The sequence below is a fragment of the Amblyraja radiata genome, chromosome 14, assembly GCF_010909765.2.
Source record: "Amblyraja radiata isolate CabotCenter1 chromosome 14, sAmbRad1.1.pri, whole genome shotgun sequence".
In the NCBI taxonomy this organism is placed as follows: domain Eukaryota; kingdom Metazoa; phylum Chordata; class Chondrichthyes; order Rajiformes; family Rajidae; genus Amblyraja; species Amblyraja radiata.
The window spans coordinates 57,246,306-57,268,326 of NC_045969.1; the positions used below are offsets into that span (position 1 = coordinate 57,246,306).

Here is a 22,021-nt window from a genome sequence, read left to right on the forward strand (position 1 = left end):
CCTACTCTGGGTAAAATACTCTGAGCATTCACACTACCTATTCCCATCATGTTTTTATACACCTCTGTAAGATCACCCCTCAGCCTCCTGCACTCCAAGGAATTAAGAATCTAAATAGAGACCTTGTCTGGTCACCATTCAATAGCAATTGGAAAGGTGAGTATCTTCAAGAATAATTTTTTTAATCACTTAACACAATATTGTTTAAAATATTTGTTATACCTACAATAACAACTTTTAAAAGAACAACCACAAGATTCCAAAGGCAGGAGAGGTATTTGTGGCAGGTACCATAACACCATTTAAAAGACATTTGGACAGGTTCATGGGTAGGAAAGGTTTAGAGGGATAAGGGCCAAAACAGGTGAGGTATCCTGGTTGTCATGGGCAGGTTGGGCCGAAGGGTCTGTTTCTGTGCTGGATTACTCTATGAATCTATGACTTTAGTTCCTACCGAATACATTTTGTCGCCTCCGGTCTCGATTTTAAGTCCTGATCCTTGGCAGCTACTCCGAAGTGTATTGGGAAGAGACCTCCCAGTATGATGTCTCCTTTCTTCTGGGCCCTTTGGTTTGGACCATACCCTGAGACATTGTACGACTGTAGGAGTGTAAATCCCAAGAATAAGAGTTGGCAGTGAAGCTGAGCCATTGTGCAGCCCTCTCTCTCTTCCTTCACCAAGTCACACTACGCCAGCCCGTTTACAGAGGATGCCTGGAGGATTTCTGCTTATCTTTGTAATGGTGAGGGATCGCTTTACTGCAGAACTCCTGGAAGATCAATCCCCATTTCCTCCTCAAGTCTTCCATCTCCTTCAGGGTTGATCGTATGCTCCAAGAAAGGGTGAACGTGGTCCTCAGCTTTGTTCCATTTTGTTACATCCCTTCAGGAAAGAAAGAAAAACAAAAATGGTTTTACGAAGGATTTTCACATTAGAATTACTCTGGATAAAGTTCCTCTTGTTTCTCCCCTTCCTTATTTACACAACGTGCCATAGTAGAGCTGCTGCCTCACAGCGCCAGAGACCAGAGTTCAAGCCCGACCCTGGGTGCTGTCTGTGCGGAGTTTGCACGTTCTCTCTGTGACCTCGTGGGTTTCCTCCAGGTACTCCTGTTTCCTCCCACATCTCAAAACTGTTTGGCTTTGTAATTTAATTGGCCCTCTGTGAATTGTCCCTTAGTGTGTAGGGAGTGGATGGGAAAGTGGGATAAGATAGAACTAGTGTGAATGGATGATCGATGGTTGGCATGGGCCCGGTGGGCCGAATGGCCTGTTTCCATGCTGTATCTCTGAACTAAACAAAACGTATTTCCTCCCATGAAGCCCAGTCACATTCCCATGACCTCTGGGCGTGGAGAAGATATGGGGAAGAAGATTTTGAATGTAAAATGTTTGGCAGAAACAGGGAAGGTGAAACGCAGACGACAACACTGGGGGTGGGGGGGGGGTCACAGTTAAAGACATTCTCCTACAAAACCATCTATGTAAATTTTTGTAAAAAATCATCATTACATCTTGAAGGCTTTGTCACAAATCTGGAATTCTCTACTTTATTTCATCCACCTTTGTGTGACCTGCACTTGCTTGGTATCAATAGCTCCCCTGAATTCACTTTGAGGACCATGATACAGCATGGGAACAAGCCCTTCAGCCCACTGAGTCCGCACTGACCAGCGGTCACCCCGTATACTAGCACTATCCGACGCACTAGGGACAAATTGTGACTTTACCAAAGCCAATTAACCTACAAATGTTTCTTTGGAGTGTGGGAGGAAACCGGAGCTGCCAGAGGAGGTCGTTGAGGCTGGGACTATCCCATCGTTTAAGAAACAGTTGGACAGGTACATGGATAGGACAGGTTTGGAGGGTTATGGATCAAGTACAGGCAAGTGGGACTAGGGTAACTGGGGCATGTTGGCCAGTGTGGGCAAGTTGGGCCGAAGGGCCTGTTTCCACACTCTACATTACTAAAACTAAGATCTTGACCACTTTCTGACTTTCTGTTTCATGATTTCTGAAAGAACGCCGCCACTTATGGCCGTCATTTTTGGCCACCACGCTCAGAGTTCCCCTCCGCTGAGCTGGACCAGAGGATTTTTCCCATTGATGAAACATAAAAGAGTTATTAATGTTTTAAAAATGTTGACATTCTCTCTGCTGCCCCTGCTGGTGGGAGGGGGAGGGACTATAAAATCCGGAAGTGTTGTGCCTCAGTCAGTCTCTGCAAGATGGAGGGAAGTGAGAGGGTCACGTCTCTCAGTCTGTGCTGTGAATAACACTGAACACATGTCTACTAAACTGTGAGTGTGGTTATACTGACTTTGAATGCCCTTAATGCGGTTTGAAAATGAAAATATGGTTGGGTTGAAGTAAAAAGGCACTGCAAATGGTTCTTTGGGGGGTTTTGGGTTGAAGTAAAAAGGCACTGCTAAGGGTTCTTTGGGGGGTTTTGAATTGAACTAAAAAGGCACTGCAATGGTTGTTTGGGGGTTTTGGGTTGAAGTAAAAAGGCACTGCACATGGTTGTTTGGCTAAACTTGACAACTTCCTGTTTGCACTGTATATTGATTTTAGATAAAACGCTACCACTTACGGCTGTGATTTTTGGCCAAATTACTGAGTTCACCTCCACTCATCAGGTGCAGAGGATTCTTCCCATCAATGAAAAATAAAAGTGTTATTAGTGTTAAAAAAATGTTGAGAATCTCTCTCCTGTCAATCACGCCATGAAGGCCACACCTTTTCCGGTGGGAGGGGGAGGGATTATAAAACCCGTAAGTGTGGCTCAGTCTCATGATGGGGGAGAGAGAGGTCATGACTCTGTCTGAGCTGTGAATCAACTGAACACACTGAATGTTTACTGAACTGTGAGTGTGGTGTTTTGTGTGGTTTTATGGTGGTTTCACCCTGCTTGAAATGGTATGAAACTGCATTTGAATGTGGTGGCCTTGCACCCTGCATGAAATGGTATGAAATTGCATTTGAATGTGGTGGCGTTGCACCCTGCATGGATGTGGTAGGAAACTGCACTTGAATTCAGTGGCCTTGCACCCTGCTTGAAGTGGTAGGAAACTGAACCTGAATTTGGTGGCCTTGCACCCTGCTTGAAATGGTAAGAAACTGCACTTGAATTTGGTGGCCTTGCACCTTGCTTGAAATGGTAGGAAAATTGATTTGAATTTGGTGGCCTTGCACCCTGCTTGAAATGGAATTTCAAGGAATAGCCGTGAGTCAACTGCCAGCCCACCAGCCATGAGTGAGCTGCCTGCACATCAGGCTTGAGGGACTGAGCTGCCACCCCAAGAAACCATTTGGCCCACAATATGCATACTAGCCCTCTGGAGACCAGTCCCTTCAGCCCACAACACCCCTACCAGCGCTCCAGAAAGCCCCCCCCCCCACTGGCCGCCCAATATTGGAATTGGTGGAGTATTGCGTCAGGGGACCAGCCGTCCCGTGTAAACATGGGACCCAACGGGTCCCACTTAGCCTAGTATCACTCTATGACTCTATCAAGACCGAACTTAATATGTTTGGTATTTCATTGCAAAGCAACATTCTCATGTGGGTGATCTTTCAAAGGACTTTGTTTGGTTTTGCATTCGAAGTATATAAAATTATGAAAGGCATAGTTGGTCGCTAGGGTGGAAATATCAAAGACTAGAGGACATAGTTATAAGCTGCGAGGTTGAACATTTAAAGGGGATGTACGGATTACACAGTGGGTGGTGGGTGCCTGCAACGTGCTGCCAGGCATGGTGGTGGGGGCAGATACGATAGTGAATTCTAAGAGTTTTTTGGATAGGCACATGGATATGCAGGGAATGGAGGAAATGGTTCATGAGCCGCAGATAACTCGGCATCATGTTCAGCACAGACACTGTGGGCAACAGGACCTGTTCCTGAGCTGTACTATGTTGTACATATTACCAAATAGTGAAAGGCTTGGATAGAGTGGACGTGGAGAGGATGTTCCCACTCATAGCAGAGTCAAGGACCAGAGGTAATAACTTCAGAATTAAAGGACGTTCTTTTAGGAAGGAGATGAGAAGGAAGTTCTTTCAACAGGACGGTGAATCTGCCCCACAGAGGGCCGTGGAGACCAAGTCAATGGACATTTTTAAGGCAGAAATTGATAGATTCTTGATTAGTACGGGTGTCAGGGGTTATGGGGAGAAGACAGGAGAATGGCGTTAGGAGGGAGAAATAGTTCAGCCATGATTGAATGGTGTAGATGGGCCAAATGGCCTAGATCTGCTCCTATAACATGATCTTATGACCTTATGTTCTAAGTTCTATATTGACCACTTCAGCCTCTCTATAGAAAAGTCTTGGTGCTAACTCTAGGCTGGCCTGTCAGGCCGAAGGGCCTGTTCCTGTGCTGTTCTACTATATTCTACATACCCTATTTGACCAATTCATCCTCTCTCAGGTCTTGGCTTGCTGCTAACTCTAGGCTGGCAGGCAGAGTCAATTATGCCCCTGTCCCACTTAGGAAACCTGAACGGAAACCTCTAGCGACTTTGCACCCCACCCAAGGTTTCCGTGCGGTCCCCGGAGGTTTCCGGAGGTTTTTGTCAGTCTCCCTACCTGCTTCCACTACCTGCACCCTCCGGCAACCACCTGCAACCTCCAGGAACCGCACGGAAACCTTGGGTGGGGCGCAAAGTCTCCAGAGGTTTCCGTTCAGGTTACCTAAGTGGGACAGGGGCATTAGGCCGCATTGAGGAGTTGGGTCCTGGGACTGCCGCTGAAGCTAACTGTGAGATGATGGCACTCTTTCGCAGCCGACACGGACAGTTGGTGGTAGAATTCAAACAGCTTCCCCCGGCGGCATGCTATACCCAACACACCATCCCCCCAAGCCACGAGGACTATGACTGAGTGGTAGCTATATACAGGGACATGCTTAATCTAAAGTCTGAAGAAGGGTCTCGACCCAAAATGTCACCTATTCCTTTTCTCCAGAGATGCTGTCTGACCCACTGAGTTACTCCAGCTTTTTGTGTCTATCTTTACTCTAAAGTTACTCGGTTTACAAGGTCTATGAACCCCGATGATAGACACAAAATGCTGGAGTAACTCAGCAGGTCAGGCAGCTTCTCTGGAGAAAAGGAATAGCTGATGTTTTATTGTAGGAAGGAACTGCAGATGCTGGTTTAAACTGAAGGGAGACACCAAATGCTGGAGTAACTCAGCGGGACAGGCAGAAACTCTGGAGAGAAGGAATGGGTGACATTTCGGGTCAAGACCCGAAGAAGGGTTCGGACCCAAGATGTCATCTATTCCTTTTTGTCCAGAGATGCTGCCTGACCCGCTGAGTTACTCGAACATTTTCTGTCTATCTTTGGTGAAAACCAGCATCTGCAGTTCCTTCCTACTCTATGACCCTGATGTCCGTAGAGTCACAGCACAGCAACAGGCCCTTTGGCCCAACTCGTCCATGCTGGCCAAGATTCCCCATTTAAGCTGGGTCCAATTTACCCATATTTGGCCCATATCATTCTCAGAATCAACAATCTGCCAGAGGAGGTAGTTGAGGCATGTACAATAACAACATTTAAAAGACATTTGGAGAAGTACATGGATAGGAATGGACCTCCTTTAGCAGCCCGTTCCATAAAACCCACTACCCTCTGTGTGGAAGGTTGCCCTTCAGGTTTTTAGTAAATCTTTCCCCTCTCACCTTAAACCCAGGTCCTCTAGTTCAAAGCACTGGCAAATAAAACATCCTTGGCTAATAAAATTTATTCAATTCAATTTAATTCAATTCCCCCTACCCTAGTTTTGTTTAATTTATTGTCAGTGAAAAGCTTTTGTTGTGTGCTAACCAGATAGCGGAAAAGCTAGACATGATTACAATTGAGCCATCCACAGTCTCCAGATACATGATAAAGGGAATTACATTTGGTACACGGCAAAGTCCGATTAAAGATAGTCCAAGGGTCACCAATGAGGTAGATCGCTCAAAACCGCTCTCTAGTTGGTGATAGGATGGTCCAGGTGCCTGACAACTGGTTGGGGGTGGAAGATTGCAACCTTCACGTGGTCCGCCCTGTTTCAATGAATGCAATCAACCTGGCGTGCACAATCAAGTAAGATCAAATAGAACAAGTTGTCCTACAATTTTAGGCTGTGCACGCCATACGTAAGAAGAAGAAGACAACTGGTAGGAAGAAACAGTCCCTGAATCTGGAGGATTTTACCCTTGGTAATAGACTCTGTGCATTCACCCTATCTATTCCCATCATGATTTCATATACATCTATAAGATCTCTTCGTCCTCCTGTGCTCTTAGGAATAAAGTCCTAGCCTGCCCAACCTCTCCCTATAGGTCCTGCCTCCCAAAGCAAACATCCTCCTGCCAACCTTTCCCCGAAACCAGAGTACTGGTGAGTGAGTTCACTTCTACGTTGAGGAGCTGGTGAGAGTGGTCACCTACTACCAATGATCAATCACTACTTTACCCAAGAACTACGCAGACAACACATTTTTCAAACCCTTCCTCTCTCTCCCGCCCTCCACCTTCCCTGCCCTGTACCCCACCTGAACTCGCACCTATCTCTCCCCTTCTCTTCCACCGACATTCCTTCCTCTGGCTTCACAATTCACCACTCTTCATTCCTTTTGTCTCACACCATCAGTTTTTTTCATCTCTGGCCTTTGTTCCAACCATCTTCCTATCAACCCCCTCCCCCTTTGCCCGTTTTCACCTAATACCTGCCAGCCTTTGTGCTGCCCCTCCTCCCTCCTACGATAGACACAAAATGCTGGAATAACTCAGCGGTCAATAGACAATAGATGCAGGAGTAGGCCATTCGGCCCTTCGAGCCAGCACCACCAACCACTGTGATCATGGCTGATCATCCACAATCAGTACCCCGTTCCTGCCTTCTCCCCATATACCCTGCCTCCACTATCTTTAAGGCTCTATCTAACTCTCTCTTGAAAGCATCCAGAGAATTGGCCTCCACTGCCTCTGAGGCAGAGAATTCCACAGATTCACAACTCTCTGGGTGAAAAAGTTTTTCCTCATCTCCGTACTAAATGGCCAACCCCATCTTCTTAAACTGTGGCCCCTGGTTCTGGACTACCCCAACATCGGTAAAATGTTTCCTGCATCTAGCGTGTCCAACCCCTTAATCTATATAACTAAAAGTCTCATCGTGACCACTTCCTGTCTGCTCTCTATATTGATTTTAGAAAAAACGCTACCATATATCGCTATGATTTTTGACTATCTTATTGGTAGCCCCGAGGATTAGAGGCAGCCCTGAGGATTTTTCCGATCAATGAAAAATATAAAAGTTATGAGTGTCTAAAAAATCTTGAGCAGCTGATTGGTCCTCTTGCCTGTCAATCACCACGATGAAGGTAACACCCTTTTGGGGGGCGGTGGGGGGGGGGGCAGGACTATAAAACCCCGGATGCCTGGACGTGAGTCAGTCACTCTGGAAGATCGTGAGGGAGAGTCCACAACTGTGATTCTGAGCTGTGAATCAACTGAATTGTGAGTCTGCAATGTACTTGCAATAAATGATTTGTTAGCCTTTAATGACAATGCAAGGAGCTGTTTGGCACTTTGGTGGCCTGTACTCTGCTTGAAATGCTATGAATTGAATTTGGTGGCCTGCACTCTGCTAGAAATGCTATAAAATTGAATTTGGTGAACTGCACTCTGTTTGAAATGCTATGAAATTGAATTTGGTGGCCTGCACTCTGCGTGAAATGGAATTTCAAGGAATAGCCTTGAGTGAACTGCCAGCCCACCAGCCCTGAGTGACTGAGCTGCCAGCCCACCAGCCCTGAGTGACTGAGCTGCCAGCCCACCAGCCATGAATGACTGAGCTACCAGCCCATCAGCCCAGAGTGACTGAGCTGCCAGCCCACCAGCCCTGAGTGACTGAGTTGCCAGCCCACCAGGCCTGAGTGACTAAGCTGCCAGGCCACCAGCCCTGAATGACTGAGCTGCCAGCCCACCAGCTCTGAGTGACTGAGCTGCCAGCCCACCAGCCCTGAGTGACTAAGCTGCTAGCCCACCAGCCCTGAGTGACTAAGCTGCCAGCCCACCAGCCCTGAGTGACTGAGCTGCTAGCCCACCAGCCCTGAGTGACTGAGCTGCCAGCCCACCAGCCCTGAATGACTGAGCTACCAGCCCACCAGCCCTGAGTGACTAAGCTGCCAGCCCACCAGCCCTGAGTGACTGAGCTGCCAGCCCACCAGGCCTGAGTGACTGAGCTGCCAGCCCAAGAATCCATTCGGCCCACAATGTCCATGCTAGGCCTCTGGAAACCAGTCCCTTTGGCCCACAACACCCATACTAGCGCTCCAGAAAGCACCCCGCCCCCCCCCCCCACCCACTGGCCACCAATATTGGAATATGTGGAGGTGGAATATTGTGTCGGGGGACCAGCGGGTCCCACTTAGTCTAGTAATCTTATGTTTCAATAAGATGCCCTCTCATCCTTCTAAATTCCAGTGTATACAAGCCCAGTCACTCCATTCTTTCATATGACAGTCCCGCCATCCAGGGAATTAACCTTGCGAACTTACGCTGCACTCCCTCAACAGCAAGAATATCCTACCTCAGATTTGGAGACCAAAACTGCACACAATGGAGAAAGGAGATGTGGTCTGACCAGCTGAGTTACTCCAACATTTTGTGTCTATCTTCGGTGTAAACCTGTATCTGCAGTTCCTTCCTACACATCTCCTCTCTCCCATTTTTCTTTCCCCCCTACAATCAGACTGAAGAAGGATCCCCACTCAAAACATCCTCCAGAGTTGCTGCCTGACCTGCTCAGTTACTCCAGCACTCTGTGCGCTTCCACTCCAGTCACTTTGTGATTTGAAGCACTAATTAACACAATTATTATTTTTTTTACCTCATTCCGTTGGCAGATGGAGTAGACGGGATATGTTGGCGCACACCAGGAACGTAGGCAGGAGGTTGCGCCAAAGAACGTAGGCACCTGAGTTTGCGCCAAAGATTCGCCACTACCTGAAATTGAGTGTGGAAATCGCACCAAATTGCATCTTCTGATGGAAGGGTTGAGGTGAGCTAGAATTAAAACAAGCTGCTAACTTCTGAAGAAATGCTAACATTCCATCCACAAGTCAATGGGTCGGAACAATGCTGCTGCCCTGAACAGCGTTGCTGCTGTTTGTGACTCCTTCCCAAGTACGTGTAGCGCTAACGATGAGTGAGGTGCAGGAACAGAAACGTTGCCATCTGTAAAAAGCCAGGAGCAATGACTCCAGAGAGTTACGGTGGAGGCGGTGAAGTGTGGCCACCGCAGTAACAGATGGTAACTATAGCAGCGGCAAAGGTCAGGCCTGGTCGCTTCTACAGCTACTAAATACCCTAATTGAAACGAGTAATTCATTGCACCTTGGGAGAGAATGCCTGGTTGTACCTTTGGACGAAGAATAGCTGCAGGCTCTCTGTCGTTTCCATTGTTACATGAATCTAAATAGTCATAGATTCATACGGCGTGGAAACAGGCAACAACTCCTCAGCTGGCCCGCCGGCTGGGCTTTGTGTGCAGTCCAGCACCCGGGCCAACTCATCATTCACCCAGCCACGGCCGAGTCGGTCAACGAATTGCCATCGTGAATTTGTCCTGTATTTTGACCTTTTGTCCCTTATTTGGGAGTGAGAAAGTTGGCAACCCTAGTTATAACATAGAACATAAACCAGCACTGCACAGGAACAGGCCCTTCAGCCCACAATGTCCGTGCTGATGCCAATTCTACCCTTTATCTGCCTGCACGCGATGCATATCCCTCCATTCCCTGCATATCTGCAGTTCCTTCCACCAAGCATCCACCTGTGTAAAAAAAACTTGTTCCGCACATCTCCTTTAAACTTTGCCCCTCTCACCTTAAACCTATGACCTCTAGTTTTTGACATTTGCACCCTGGGAATTAGGTTCTCACTGCCTACCCTATCTATGTCTCCCATCATTTTATTTCCTTCTACCAGGTCCAGACATGAATAGAGAACTGGTTGGCAAACAGTAAACAAAAGTAAGGATTAACGGGTCCCTTTCAGAATGGCAGGCAGTGGTGAGTGGAGTGCCGCAAGGCTCGGTGCTGGGACCGCAGCTATTTACAATATACATTAATGATTTAGATGAAGGAATTTAAAGTAAATATTAGCAAATTTGCAGATGACACAAAGCTGGGTGGCAGTGAGAACTATGAGGAGGATGCTATGAAAATGCAGGGTGACTTGGAAAGGTTGGGTGAGTGGGCAGATGCGTGGCAGATGCAGTATAATGTAGATAAATGTGAGGTTATCCACTTTGGTGGCAAGAACAAGAAGGCAGATTATTATCTGATTAGTGTCAGATTAGGAAAAGGGGAGGTGCAAGGAGACCTGGGTGTCCTTGTACACCAGTTACTAAAAGTAAACAGGCAGTGAAGAAAGCTAATGGCATGTTGGCCTTCAAAACGAGAGGAGTTAAGTATAGGAGCAAAGTGGTCCTCTGTAGTTGTGCAGGGCCCTGGTGAGACCACACCTGGAGTATTGTGTGCAGTTTTGGTCTCCTAATTTGAGGAAGGACATTCTTGCTATTGAGGGAGTGCAGCGTAGGTTCACAACGTTAATCCCTGGAATGGCGGGACTGTCATATGATGAATGAATGGAATGACTGGGCTTGCATTCACTGGGTGGGTATATGGAACAAGCTGCCAGAGGAGATAATTGAGGCATTTACAATAAGAACATTTAAAATACATTTGGACAGGCAGATGGAAGGGACAAGATTAGAGGGATATGGGCCAAACATGGCTAAACGGGACTGGCAAAGATGGTCAGCGTGGGCGAGTTGGGCTGAAGGGCCTGTTTCCCGGTTGTATAACTCTATGACTATGGTTCTAATTGCTGAAGGCATTGCCAGAGAGCTGCAGTGTCTGGAAATCAAATCCTAGTTGAACAATGTGTTAGCTGTGCCTTCTCTCCCTTTGGCACGGACATTGTGGGCCGAAGGGCCTGTTCCTGTTCTGCACTGTTCTTTGTAATCTGGTCCAGGACTTTACTTTGCACGTTTTTGCAGGTATTTTCCGTGCATAGGTTCCCACATCATCCCATACAGGTTCCTGTAGAATGATTCTGACCCGAAACATCACCTATCCATGTTCTCCAGAGATGCTGCCTGACATGTTGCGTTACTCCAGCACTTTGTGTCTTTTTTCATTAACCAGCATCTGCAGTTCCTTGAATCTACAGATAATGTTATCATCATACACTTATTAAAACTCTGATCTTGTACGTGTCTATGTGTGTATATGTGCATATGTGTGTGTCTTTACATCTTCGCGAAAAAGCTACATGGTAATGATAACATTTTTACATATTCCGGTTGACATTTTTCTCGTCGAGGCCGGGAGCACCTTATGTGAACATTTCCTGCTTTATTTATCAACTTATTACTGATTAAAGTTTAAAAACATCAAAAGACTGAATTTAAAACGATTTTTACTGTTAAAATCATTCCTCACAGCTTCCAACACACGTCGATACAAAGTTGCAAGATAGGAAAACTCTGAACTTTTCAGCTCAATGGCATATCACAGCAAGTGCACCAGACATTTGCAACAATGTTGCCATCATAGCTCCTGGCAGGACATGAGGGGGAGGGTCAATTGGTATTGTAATTGGGGAAGTACAATTGGGATTTTTCTTTCAAGTCCAGTGCTGGGAGAGGCTGAGGGGTGCTGGAATGTTATGTTCGGCAACGGGTTGAGTTGGAGGACCACGCCTCCCGTGGGGGCTATGGGTAGGGAACAGGTGCGTTGGGGGAGCAGACCCAACGGGTCTGCACTTGGTCTAGTATATTACTAAAACTCTCATCTTGTTTGTTTGTGTGTGTCCCCAAAATCCCGCCAAAACGGTACACGATAGCGCTACCATCTTTGGCTCACCTTACTCCCCATTGTCATGTGATGTAAATGAAACATGTTTTGTTCAGATTGATGGTATATTTTACAAGTTATACACATTTAAAACTTTACAAAAATCATTTTTCCACTTGCTCTGCCAGTCAGCCGCATTCGCTGTCACAACGACATCACAATGGGACCCCAAATTTTATCTGTTTTTAAATCGCCACTTTTTTTTTGCGTGTACTTGCCTGGCCGCACAACAGCTCCACGGGTAAGTTTCTTTCTACTTTAAAAACGCCTCCACGGGTCCTGTATTCACTTTATTAACTTTAATTTAATTTCAACAATCAACGGCACAACTTTGAACGCGGCAGCTGAGCATGCGCAGTTTGGTGGAATATTGTGTTGGGGGAGTGGGCCCAATGGGTCTGCACTTGGTCTAGTTATACATAAATACAATCGAGCTAACACAAGTACAAAAGATAGAGCATATGTGATGATACAGAGTGCAGAATACAGTTCTCAGCATAGAGGCTCATCAGTTCCAGAGTCCAACGTCCACAATGGGGAAGAGGTCAAGTCAAGTCAAGTCAAGTTTATTTGTCACATACACATACGAGATGTGCAGTGAAATGAAAGTGGCAATGCTCGCGGATTTTTGTGCAAAAGACAAACAACCAAACAAATTATAAACACAATCATAACACACATATTCTTTTACATAATAAATAATGGAAGGAAAAACGTTCAGTAGAGTTAGTCCCTGGTGAGATAGGCGTTTACAGTCCGAATGGCCTCTGGGAAGAAACTCCTTCTCAACCTCTCCGTTCTCACCGCATGGCAACGGAGGCGTTTGCCTGACCGTAGCAGCTGGAACAGTCCGTTGCAGGGGTGGAAGGGGTCTCCCATGATTTTATTTGCTCTGGAGTTGCACCTCCTGTTGTATAGTTCCTGCAGGGGGGCGAGTGAAGTTCCCATAGTGCGTTCGGCCGAACGCACTACTCTCTGCAGAGCCTTCTTGTCCTTGGCAGAGCAATTCCCAAACCAGATGGTAATATTTCCGGACAAGATGCAAGGTGAATCGCACAGTACCCTAGCTGATGGAAGGAACGTTGAGAAGCCTGATAACAGAGGGGAAGAAGCTGTTCCTGAATCTGGTGGTGCCCTCTTTCAAACTTCTGTAACTTTTGCTGGACGGGAGCTGGGAGAAGGAGGAGTGACCGGGGCGCGACAAGTCTTTGATTACATTGGCTGCTTTCCTGAGGCAGCGTGCAGATAGTGGGAAATCTAATCTGTGTGATGGGCTGGGCTCCATCCACAACACTCTGCAATTTCTTGCGGTCTTGGGCAGAGCTGTTCCCAAACCGAGCTGTGATGCAAGCCGACAGTGTTGTGCTTTCTGGGGTGCATCTGTGACAGTCTACACCGTACACATTGGTGTCATTCAGTAATTCACCCATGCTTGGGGTGCAATTCATAGAACAGTACAGAACAGGAACAGGCCATTCGGCCCACAATGTAATACTCTCTGTGATGCATCTGTCGAAAGGACAAATATTTGTATGACTGTGCCTATGGATAGGATGATTTTACTGGATTTATGCTAAACACAGCATAGTATCGAGGTACATGTGACAATAAAGTATCGAGTGAACCATTTAACTCAAAAGTCGTGTTAAACCAGCAACAAGAAAGCACAACACTGTCGGCTTGCATCACAGCTCGGTTTGGGAACAGCTCTGCTCAAGACTGCAAGAAATTGCAGAGTGTTGTGGATGGAGCCCAGCCTTCTGTAACAAGGTTAATGTGGTTCCCTATGGAGGCTCCATTCTTGCTTCAAATTGGGTATAGGTCAGGTGCACACATTGCCAGCCGGACTCCTCTCCCCCCTCTCTCACCCCCCCCTTTCCCCCCTTCACCCTCTCTCCCACCTCATCCTCTCCCCCCTCTCCACCTTCTCTCCCCCCTCCCCCCTCCACCCTCTCCCACCTCTCTCTTCCCCCTCTCTCTCCCCCATCTCTCTACCCCTCTCCACCCTCTCTCCAGCCCCCTTCCCCCTCTCAACCCTCTATCCCCCCTCCCCTCTCTCCACCCTCTCTCCCCCCTCTCCTCTTCCCTTCTCCCCTTCCCCTCTCCCCTTCCCCCCCCCCCACCCCCCCCCCAGACAGGGCAATCTGGGGACAAGGGTTGATGGGCCATCGTGGTCCTGCAAGAACATTTCTGATTTGCTTCCTCTGGCTCCACCTTGAGGTAAATGAGGAAATGGCGTCTCTCTTCTTCACGGAGACGCAAGGAACTGCAGATCTGGAGCAAAAGGCAAAGTGCTGGAGGAACTCAGCGGGTCAAGCAGCATCTGTGGAGGACATGGATAGACGACGTTTCAGGTCGGGATGGTTCTTCAGACTGATGAATGGCACCGACCCGAAAAGTCGCCTGGCCATTCCCTCCACTGATGCTGCCTGACCCGCTGAGTTCCTCATGCACTTTTTTGTTTGTTTTAGATGCACGACCACGTTTGTCAGCTGGTCCCACAATAGGTGTTGGGCCTGATTAGCTTGGGGAATTGTATCCAATCCTACCCAGGTTCACAAGGGCACAACTGATCAGACCAAAAGCACCCACATTCCTCTCTCTCTCCAGCTTTACATTTCACTCCTCCCCTCCTTATCTCACACCCTTTTGTCTCCTTTTTCACCTCTAGCTTTTTGACATTAGACTTTAGAGATGCAGCGTGGAAATAGGCCCTTCGGCCCACCGAGTCTGTGCCGACCCGCGATCCCTATACATTAACACTATCCTATAGACTAGGGACAATTTAAAATTCACAGAAACCAACTAACCTACAAACCTGCACATCTTCAGAGTGTGGGAGGAAACTGGAGCACCCGGAGAAAACCCATGCAGTCACAGGGAGAACGTACAAACTCCATACAGACAGCACCCTTAGTCAGGATCGAACCTGGGTCTCTGGCGCTGTGAGCAGCAACTCTACCACTGCGCCACTGTGTTGTCTTTGTTGCTGACTCCACCTCTCTGCCAATCACCCCCCCCTCACCTCAGATGCCAGCGTGTGCAGTTCCTTGTGTCTCTCTTATCAAGCCCAAGTCTCTCTAATCCGCAGTCCTGTACCAGGCACAATTCCTCAGAGCAACTCTGCGGGAAGTCAGCAGAGCTTCCCCCACCTCACCCCTTCCTTGCACCAGCCTCTGAATCATAATATTCCTATATTTATTTTATAGTCATTCACACAGAAACAGGCCCTTTGGCCCAACTTGCCCATGCTGACCAAAATGCCCCAGTTCCAATTGCCCAGTGTTTGGCTCATATCTCTCCAAATCTTTTCTATCCACGTACCTGTCCGAAGGTCTTTTCAATTATGTTATCGTACCTGCCTCAACTACATCATCTGGCAGCTCGTTCATAGGTCATAGGTGCAGAATTAAGCCATTCAGCCCATCGAGTCTACTCTGCCATTCAATCATGGCTGATGTATCTTTCCCTCTCAACCCCATTCCCTTGCCTTCGCCCCATAACCTTACAATCAAGAGCCGGTCAAAGTACCCAATGACCAGGCCTCCACAGCCGACTGTGGCAGTGAATTCCACAGATACACCACCCTCCTCATCTTCCTAAAGGTATGTCCTTGTATTCTGAAGCTATGGCCTCTGGTCCTAGACTCTCTCACTAGTGGAAACATCCTCTCCACCGCCACTCTATCCAGGCCTTTCACTATTCGGTAAGTTTCAATGAGGTTACCACTCATCCTTCTAAACTCCATCGAGTAGCCCAGCGCCGTCAAATGCACATCATACATTCCGTATGCCCACCACCCTCTGTGTGAAAAACATTGCCCCTCATGTTTGTATAAAACTTGACCCTCTCAACTTAAACCTGTGCCTTCATTCTATCCTGGGAATAAAGTCCTAGCCTGACAGCCTCTCTCTATAGCTCAGGCCCTCGAAGCCTGGCAACATCCTTGTAAATTTGGGCTGACAAGCCCTCTCATCCAAAGAATCAATCTCAAGAGATACAAAGAACATAAAGGGTCTGTCCCACTTGGGAGACCTCCACCGCGACCTCTGGCAACCTTAAGCGACTAAAAAAAAATCAAGTTCGCGGTGACCTACGACCTTCCACGACTATGTGTACGACCTCCTACGACTATATTGAAGACCTCCCTCGACTATGAAGAAGACCTCCTTCGACTATGTTGAAGACTGGCTTCGACCATGTACGTTTTACCCGAGGATGGTCTCTGGCAAATTGGTCCGTGAATGAGCACGAGCCCCTTCCACCACAGAGGACCACACCAAATACCAACAACGACCAGTGATGAGTGTCTACAGCTCAAATGATCACCTGATAAAATGATGGGTTATTGATTGGGGACGATCAGCCATGATCACAATGAATGGCGGTGCTGGCCTGAAGGACCGAATGGCCTCCTCCACCTATTGTCTATGTTTCTATGTCATGTCTGCATTTCTTTCTCACTAAAAAATGCCTCCCAGGTTTTTTTTAATCATTCTGAACCATGCAAGCAAGGAAGGAACTAGTTTGGAGGATGTTAGTAAAAATACAACTACTGTTGTTTGCAGTCGCCCTTTTGCTTCAGCAGCCTTTTAATAAAGGCAGAAGGGGAAGAGCAAGAGTGAAGAGGAAGCACAAGAAGAGGTCTCAATGGGTGAATGGAGATGATGTGATGGACTGTCCCAGTACACCAGATGACTGGAGGAGAGTGGCGCTGGGCTTTGACAAAAGATGGAACTTTAAGCACACATGTGGGGCAGTGGATGGCAAGCATGCCATTCTTGTCCCTGTCCCTGTACCCCTCATTTTCCTTATCGTACAGGATGGCATTCTGCTGGAACCATTCCTCAAGGTCCCCCTCCTGCTGCCTGGTGAAGGTGTAGGGCATAACGTTCCCCCAGCCCTCCCTCACCACCAATGGGGCATCTGCCTCTGATGCTGTGTCAGACACAGGAGAAAGGGCTGCTCTGCTGCCTTCAAATGAGGCAGTGAAGGATGGGGTGGTGGTGGGGACATATATTCCCACCCTGGTCTCCTCCAGGGGTCTCTCATGCAGGGCTACCTCCTCCTGCACTATCACCTCCTGTGGCATCACCTCCTGTCACTCCTCTTCTTGTGTGGGCAACACCTGCATGGCAGGTTTTTTTTAGGGTTGTGCCCTCCCCCTGTGCTGCTGCCTCTTTGGTGCCATCTCTAAAACACAAGTCTCCTCTCCAAAAAAACTCTCCAGCTATGAATGAACATGCCTTGGAGTTACAGAGGTTCTGCTGTTTAAATCTGCTGTTAATATAATTTTTATCCAAAACCACAAACATTTATCTATCATGAGAAAAGATTTTCACTGTATTTCGGTACACGTGACAATAAACTAAACTAAACTAAACTAAACTAGACCAAACTAAACTGAACTAAACTAAACCAGTCGAGGCAGATAGAATAAAAGCATTTAAATGAAATTTGGACGGGTACGTGGATAGGAAAGGTTTAGTGAGATATGGGGAAAACACGGGCAGATGGGGCGTGTAGATGGTTGGCATGGACAAGTTGGGCCGAAGGGCCTGTTTTCATTCTCAATGACTTTATGACTCTTATGCCAGTCACTGTCGGCCAGTTGGTGAAAGCCCAGAACACTTGTCTTCAAAGAACATCTTCACTTATTCATCTAACAATAGTTTTTCACCTTGGACATTAAGACAGGAATGAAGCTGCTTGTTGTTCTTCCACAAAGTTACTTCCAATGGAAGTTTGGAATGTCTCCAATAACTCTTACAAACTTCTCCAATGAACCGCAGAAAAAACACTGTCGGGTTGCATCACAGCTTAGTTTAGGAACAGCTCTGCCCAAGACTATAAGAAATTGTACAGAGTTGCGGATGTGCCCAGTCCATCACACAGACCCGACTCCCCAACATCGACCCCATCAACACTTCACACTGCCTCAGAAAAGCAGCCAACACAATCAAGGCCATCTTTCATCTTTCTCCAATCGGGCAGAAGGTACAGAAGCTTGGAAGCACGCACCACCAGATTTAAGAACAGCTTCTTCTCTGCTGTTATCAGACTTCTGAGCAATCCTCCCATAAGCTAGGGTGTAGTCCCGATCTTCCAACCTACCTCATTGCACACCTTGGCCTTTTTCTCAGAAACTGTAATGCTGTGACACTATAATTTGCACTCTGTATTTTTCCCATTGCACTGCCTGGGGTTAATGTGAGTGGCTTGATTGTACTTATGCACAGTATGATTTTGACTGGATAGCACGCAAAACAAAACATTTTGACTGTATCTCGGTACTCGTGACAATAATAAGAGGACAATAATAGTAACAAGAATAACCGGGTGGCGCCAGCAATGGCCGCCTCGCCAACAGTCTGTCTGTCCCTTCCTTCTTTGTTGGTTTTTAGTATGTTAAATGTATGTTTTTAGTGATCATTAGCTTGTTTTCTGTGTGGGGGGGGGGGGGGGGGTTGGGGGAAAATTTTTTTTAATCTCTTACCTCAACGGAGATGTGATTTTTCCCCGTATCGTATCTCCGTCCGCACTGCGGCCTAACATCGAGGAGTTGGCGGACATTGCTGGAGGCCAACTTCGGGAGCTCCAACTGCGGACGTTAACATCGTGGAGCTGGCGGTCCCTGTCAGGGATCGACCTTGGAGCTCCAACCGAGGGAGCCTGCGGACTTTAACATCGCGGTCCCTGGTTAGAGACCGACTTCGGGAGCTCCAAGCTGCAGGAGCTTTGACCGCCCTGACGCGGGGGCTTCAATCGCCCCGACTGCAGGTGGTTTGACTGCCCGACCGCGGGAGACTAAAAAAGGACGAAGATTGCTCTTTATTGCCTTCCATCACAGTGAGGATCGTGGGGAATCCGTTGTGGTGGATGTCTATGTTAACCATTATGTAGTTGTGTGTCTTGTTGCTTTTTTTTAACATGGCTGTATGATAATTCGAGTTTCACTCTACCTTAATTGGTACATGTGACAATAAACTGACCTTTGAACCGTTGAGCCCAAACCCTCATCTCACCTCTCCCATCGGGCAAGCGATATATAGAAGTGTGAAAACACACACCTACAGATTCAGGGACAGTTTCTTACCAGCTGTAATCAGGCAACTGAACCGTCCTTTCAACAACTAGAGAGCAATCCTGACCTCCCACCTACCTCATTGGGGACGCTCGGACTATTTTTAATTGGTGTTTACTGGACTTTATCTTGCATTAAATGTAATTTCCTTTATCCTGTATCTATATATTGCGGACTGCTTGATTGTAATCATGCATAGTCTTTCCGCTGACTGGATAGCACGCAAGCTTTTCACTGTACCACTGCACAAAAGCTTTTCATTGTACCACGGCACACGTGATAATAATAAACTAAACTAAACGAATACCGATACTGAGTTCAGTTTCAATTCGCTGCTCTTTTGATAAGGAAGCAAATTATTTAATCCTACCAGCATTCTGAAACATCTGAGGCTGTGCTGAATGTCTAGTAAATACATATCTGTTATTGACCAAAGATAGGCAAAAAGAGCTGGAGTAACTCAGCGGGTCAGGCAGCATCTCTGGAGAGAAGGAATCGGTGACGTTTCAGGTCGAGACGCTTCTTCATCAGTCTGTTTTACATCTCCATTTAATGGGAGTTGCCGTTAGAGTATATTTGTGAGTCCTAGTTATTACAAGATTTACAAGAAGGCAAAAATAAATCAATCGTGTCTCCCGAGTTCATTTTCAAGCTAATAAGGATCTTCTGATCAATTTTAGACATGAACAAATGATCGATCTCTCGTCACATTTTATTGTACTGTATTTTATTCTATTTTATCCACTGCACTGATATTTCTTCTTTAGGGGTAAGGCTGCCAGGGGAAGTGGTCGAGGTGGGTCTGATTGCCACGTTTACAAGACACTGCGGGCAGCACAGTGGCGCAGCGGGTAGAGCTGCTGCCTCGTAGCGCCAGAGACCCAGACATCGATCCTGGGGGGGTGATTAGTACATGAGTGGCATAAGTGACAAATGCTAGAGTCGAGGAGACAAAAGGGTGTCAGATTAGGGGAGAAGAGGAGGAGTGAATGTGAAGCTGGAGGGAGGGATAAGGGGGAAGGGGACAGTGTGGAGGGGAAAGATGGGGGGAGGGATAAAAGGGAAATGAGGGACTTGGGGATAGAGATGAGTGTACGGAGGAGGGAAAAGGAGCAGAATATAATTGGTAAGTTTTGTATGCATGTTAGTCATCAAAATATCCGATCACCTGGAGGGTGGATAAAAGGGAAACTGTATGGGACTTAGGGACATCCGATTCCAAGATCAAATGGGGAAGGGGATATGGGAGATCCAGTATCCCTGGATATGCAGGGAATGGAGGGATATGGATCATGTGCAGGCAGAGGAGATTCGTTTAACTTGACGTTGTGTTGAGCACAGACACTGTGGGCCGAAGGGCCTGCTCCTGAGCTGTCCTGCTGTGTGTTCTATTGAGGGCTGGCTGTTTAATCTGTGGTGTGGGTTCGATGGCCGTGGTCTTTGGATACAATAGGATGAGATGGTGTACACGGCTGAGTCGCAGTGTCAGGCAACAGACTCTAGATGGCGTCTGTACACATCATGGGGAACACAGCTGTCGTTCCAGGAAGTTTCTTCATTAGGGCATCAGGGGTTACGGGGGAAAGGCAGGAGATGGCACATTGGCACAGTGGGTAGAGTTGCTGCCTAACAATACCAGAGACCCAGGCTCCATCATGACCTCGGGTGCTGTCCCCATGGAGTTTGCGCGTTCACCCTGTGACCGCGTGGGTTTCCTCCGGGCGCTCCGGTTTCCGCCCACGCCCCAGAGACGTGCAGGTTTGTAGGTGAATTGGCCCTCTGTAAATTACCCCTAGTGTGTAGGGAGTGGATGAGAAAGTGGGATAACAGAACTTGTGTAAGTGGGTGATGGATGGTGGGCGTGGACTCCGCGGGCCAGGGGGCCAGTTTACATGTTGTATCTCGAAACTAAACTGAACATACAAAACACACCCAGTGTCTTTTCCCCCTTAAGTGATGCTACATTTATCACCCTATTTTTCTTGCCTCTCTTGTTGTGGCATTATTCTGGACAAAGCCATCTTCACAATCAAAATAATACTTTATTAACCAAGTATGTTTTGCAACATACGAGGAATTTCATTTGCCAATTCAGTTATGCAAATAAAAAGCAACGGAATACACAAATACATTTTAACATAAACATCCACCACAGTGACTCCTCCACTGTGATGGGAGACAAAAAAAAAGTTCAAATCTCTTCCCTTCTTTGCGGTCGGGGGCCTTGAGCCCTCCGTTGATGGGATGATCTTGACTCCCGTAGCCGGCGGCGTTTTGGCCCTCTGCATCGAGGCGATCAGCTCCTGCATCGGGGGGATGTCAGCTCCTCCGCGCCGGGAGGGGTTGGAACCCCCCGTCAGAGCTGGTCGAACCTCTGCATCGTTGGAGCTCCCGACTCGGCCTCTCCCGAGACTGCGAGCTCTCGATGTTAAGTCCCAGGCAAGGGATCGACTCCGATGTTAAGTCCACGGGATTCAAAGTCAGTCTCGAGCAAGGGCGCCAGCTCCAATATGTTAGGCTGCAGAGCGACCGGATATGCGACCCGGAAAACAATCGCATCTCCGGCAAGGTAAGAAACTGAAAAAAAAGTTTCCCCAAAACCCTCCCCCTCCCCCCAAATAAAACAAACCGGAGAACATTTACACAAACTTTTAAAACACACTGAATTTTTAAAAAAAAGATTTGATATTTGAACTTTTTTTTTAAAGATGAAAAAACAGACAGACTGTTGGTGGGGCTGCCAATCGTGCGGCGCCCCCTGGTGGTGCAGCTGGTAAAGCACAACGTGCTAGAGGATCTCAGCGGGTCAGGTAGCATCTGTGGAGAGAATGGACAGGCGACGTTTCATGTCAGGATCCATCTTCAGATCCTGTGCGTCTCATTGTGCAAACAACGTTAGATTAGCGCGGTACTAAATACAGTATGTCCACACTCCAATGATGAGCAAAGGCAGGCATTTTGACAACTATCTTGTGGTAAATTGTAGATGGTTTGAATTCTAAGGGTCAGAACATAAGG

At 47.4% G+C, this 22,021-nt stretch overlaps 1 protein-coding gene across 1 annotated transcript in view; it reads right to left on the minus strand.

Moving 5' to 3' along the window:
- Positions 1–22,021, minus strand: part of casr (calcium sensing receptor) — a 75,869-nt gene that overhangs the window by 36,432 nt on the left and 17,416 nt on the right. The window contains exon 2 of the mRNA XM_033033435.1: positions 455–883. Coding sequence (XP_032889326.1) covers positions 455–651 — 197 coding nt within the window. The 5' untranslated portion in view covers positions 652–883. The remainder of the gene's footprint in view (positions 1–454; positions 884–22,021) is intronic.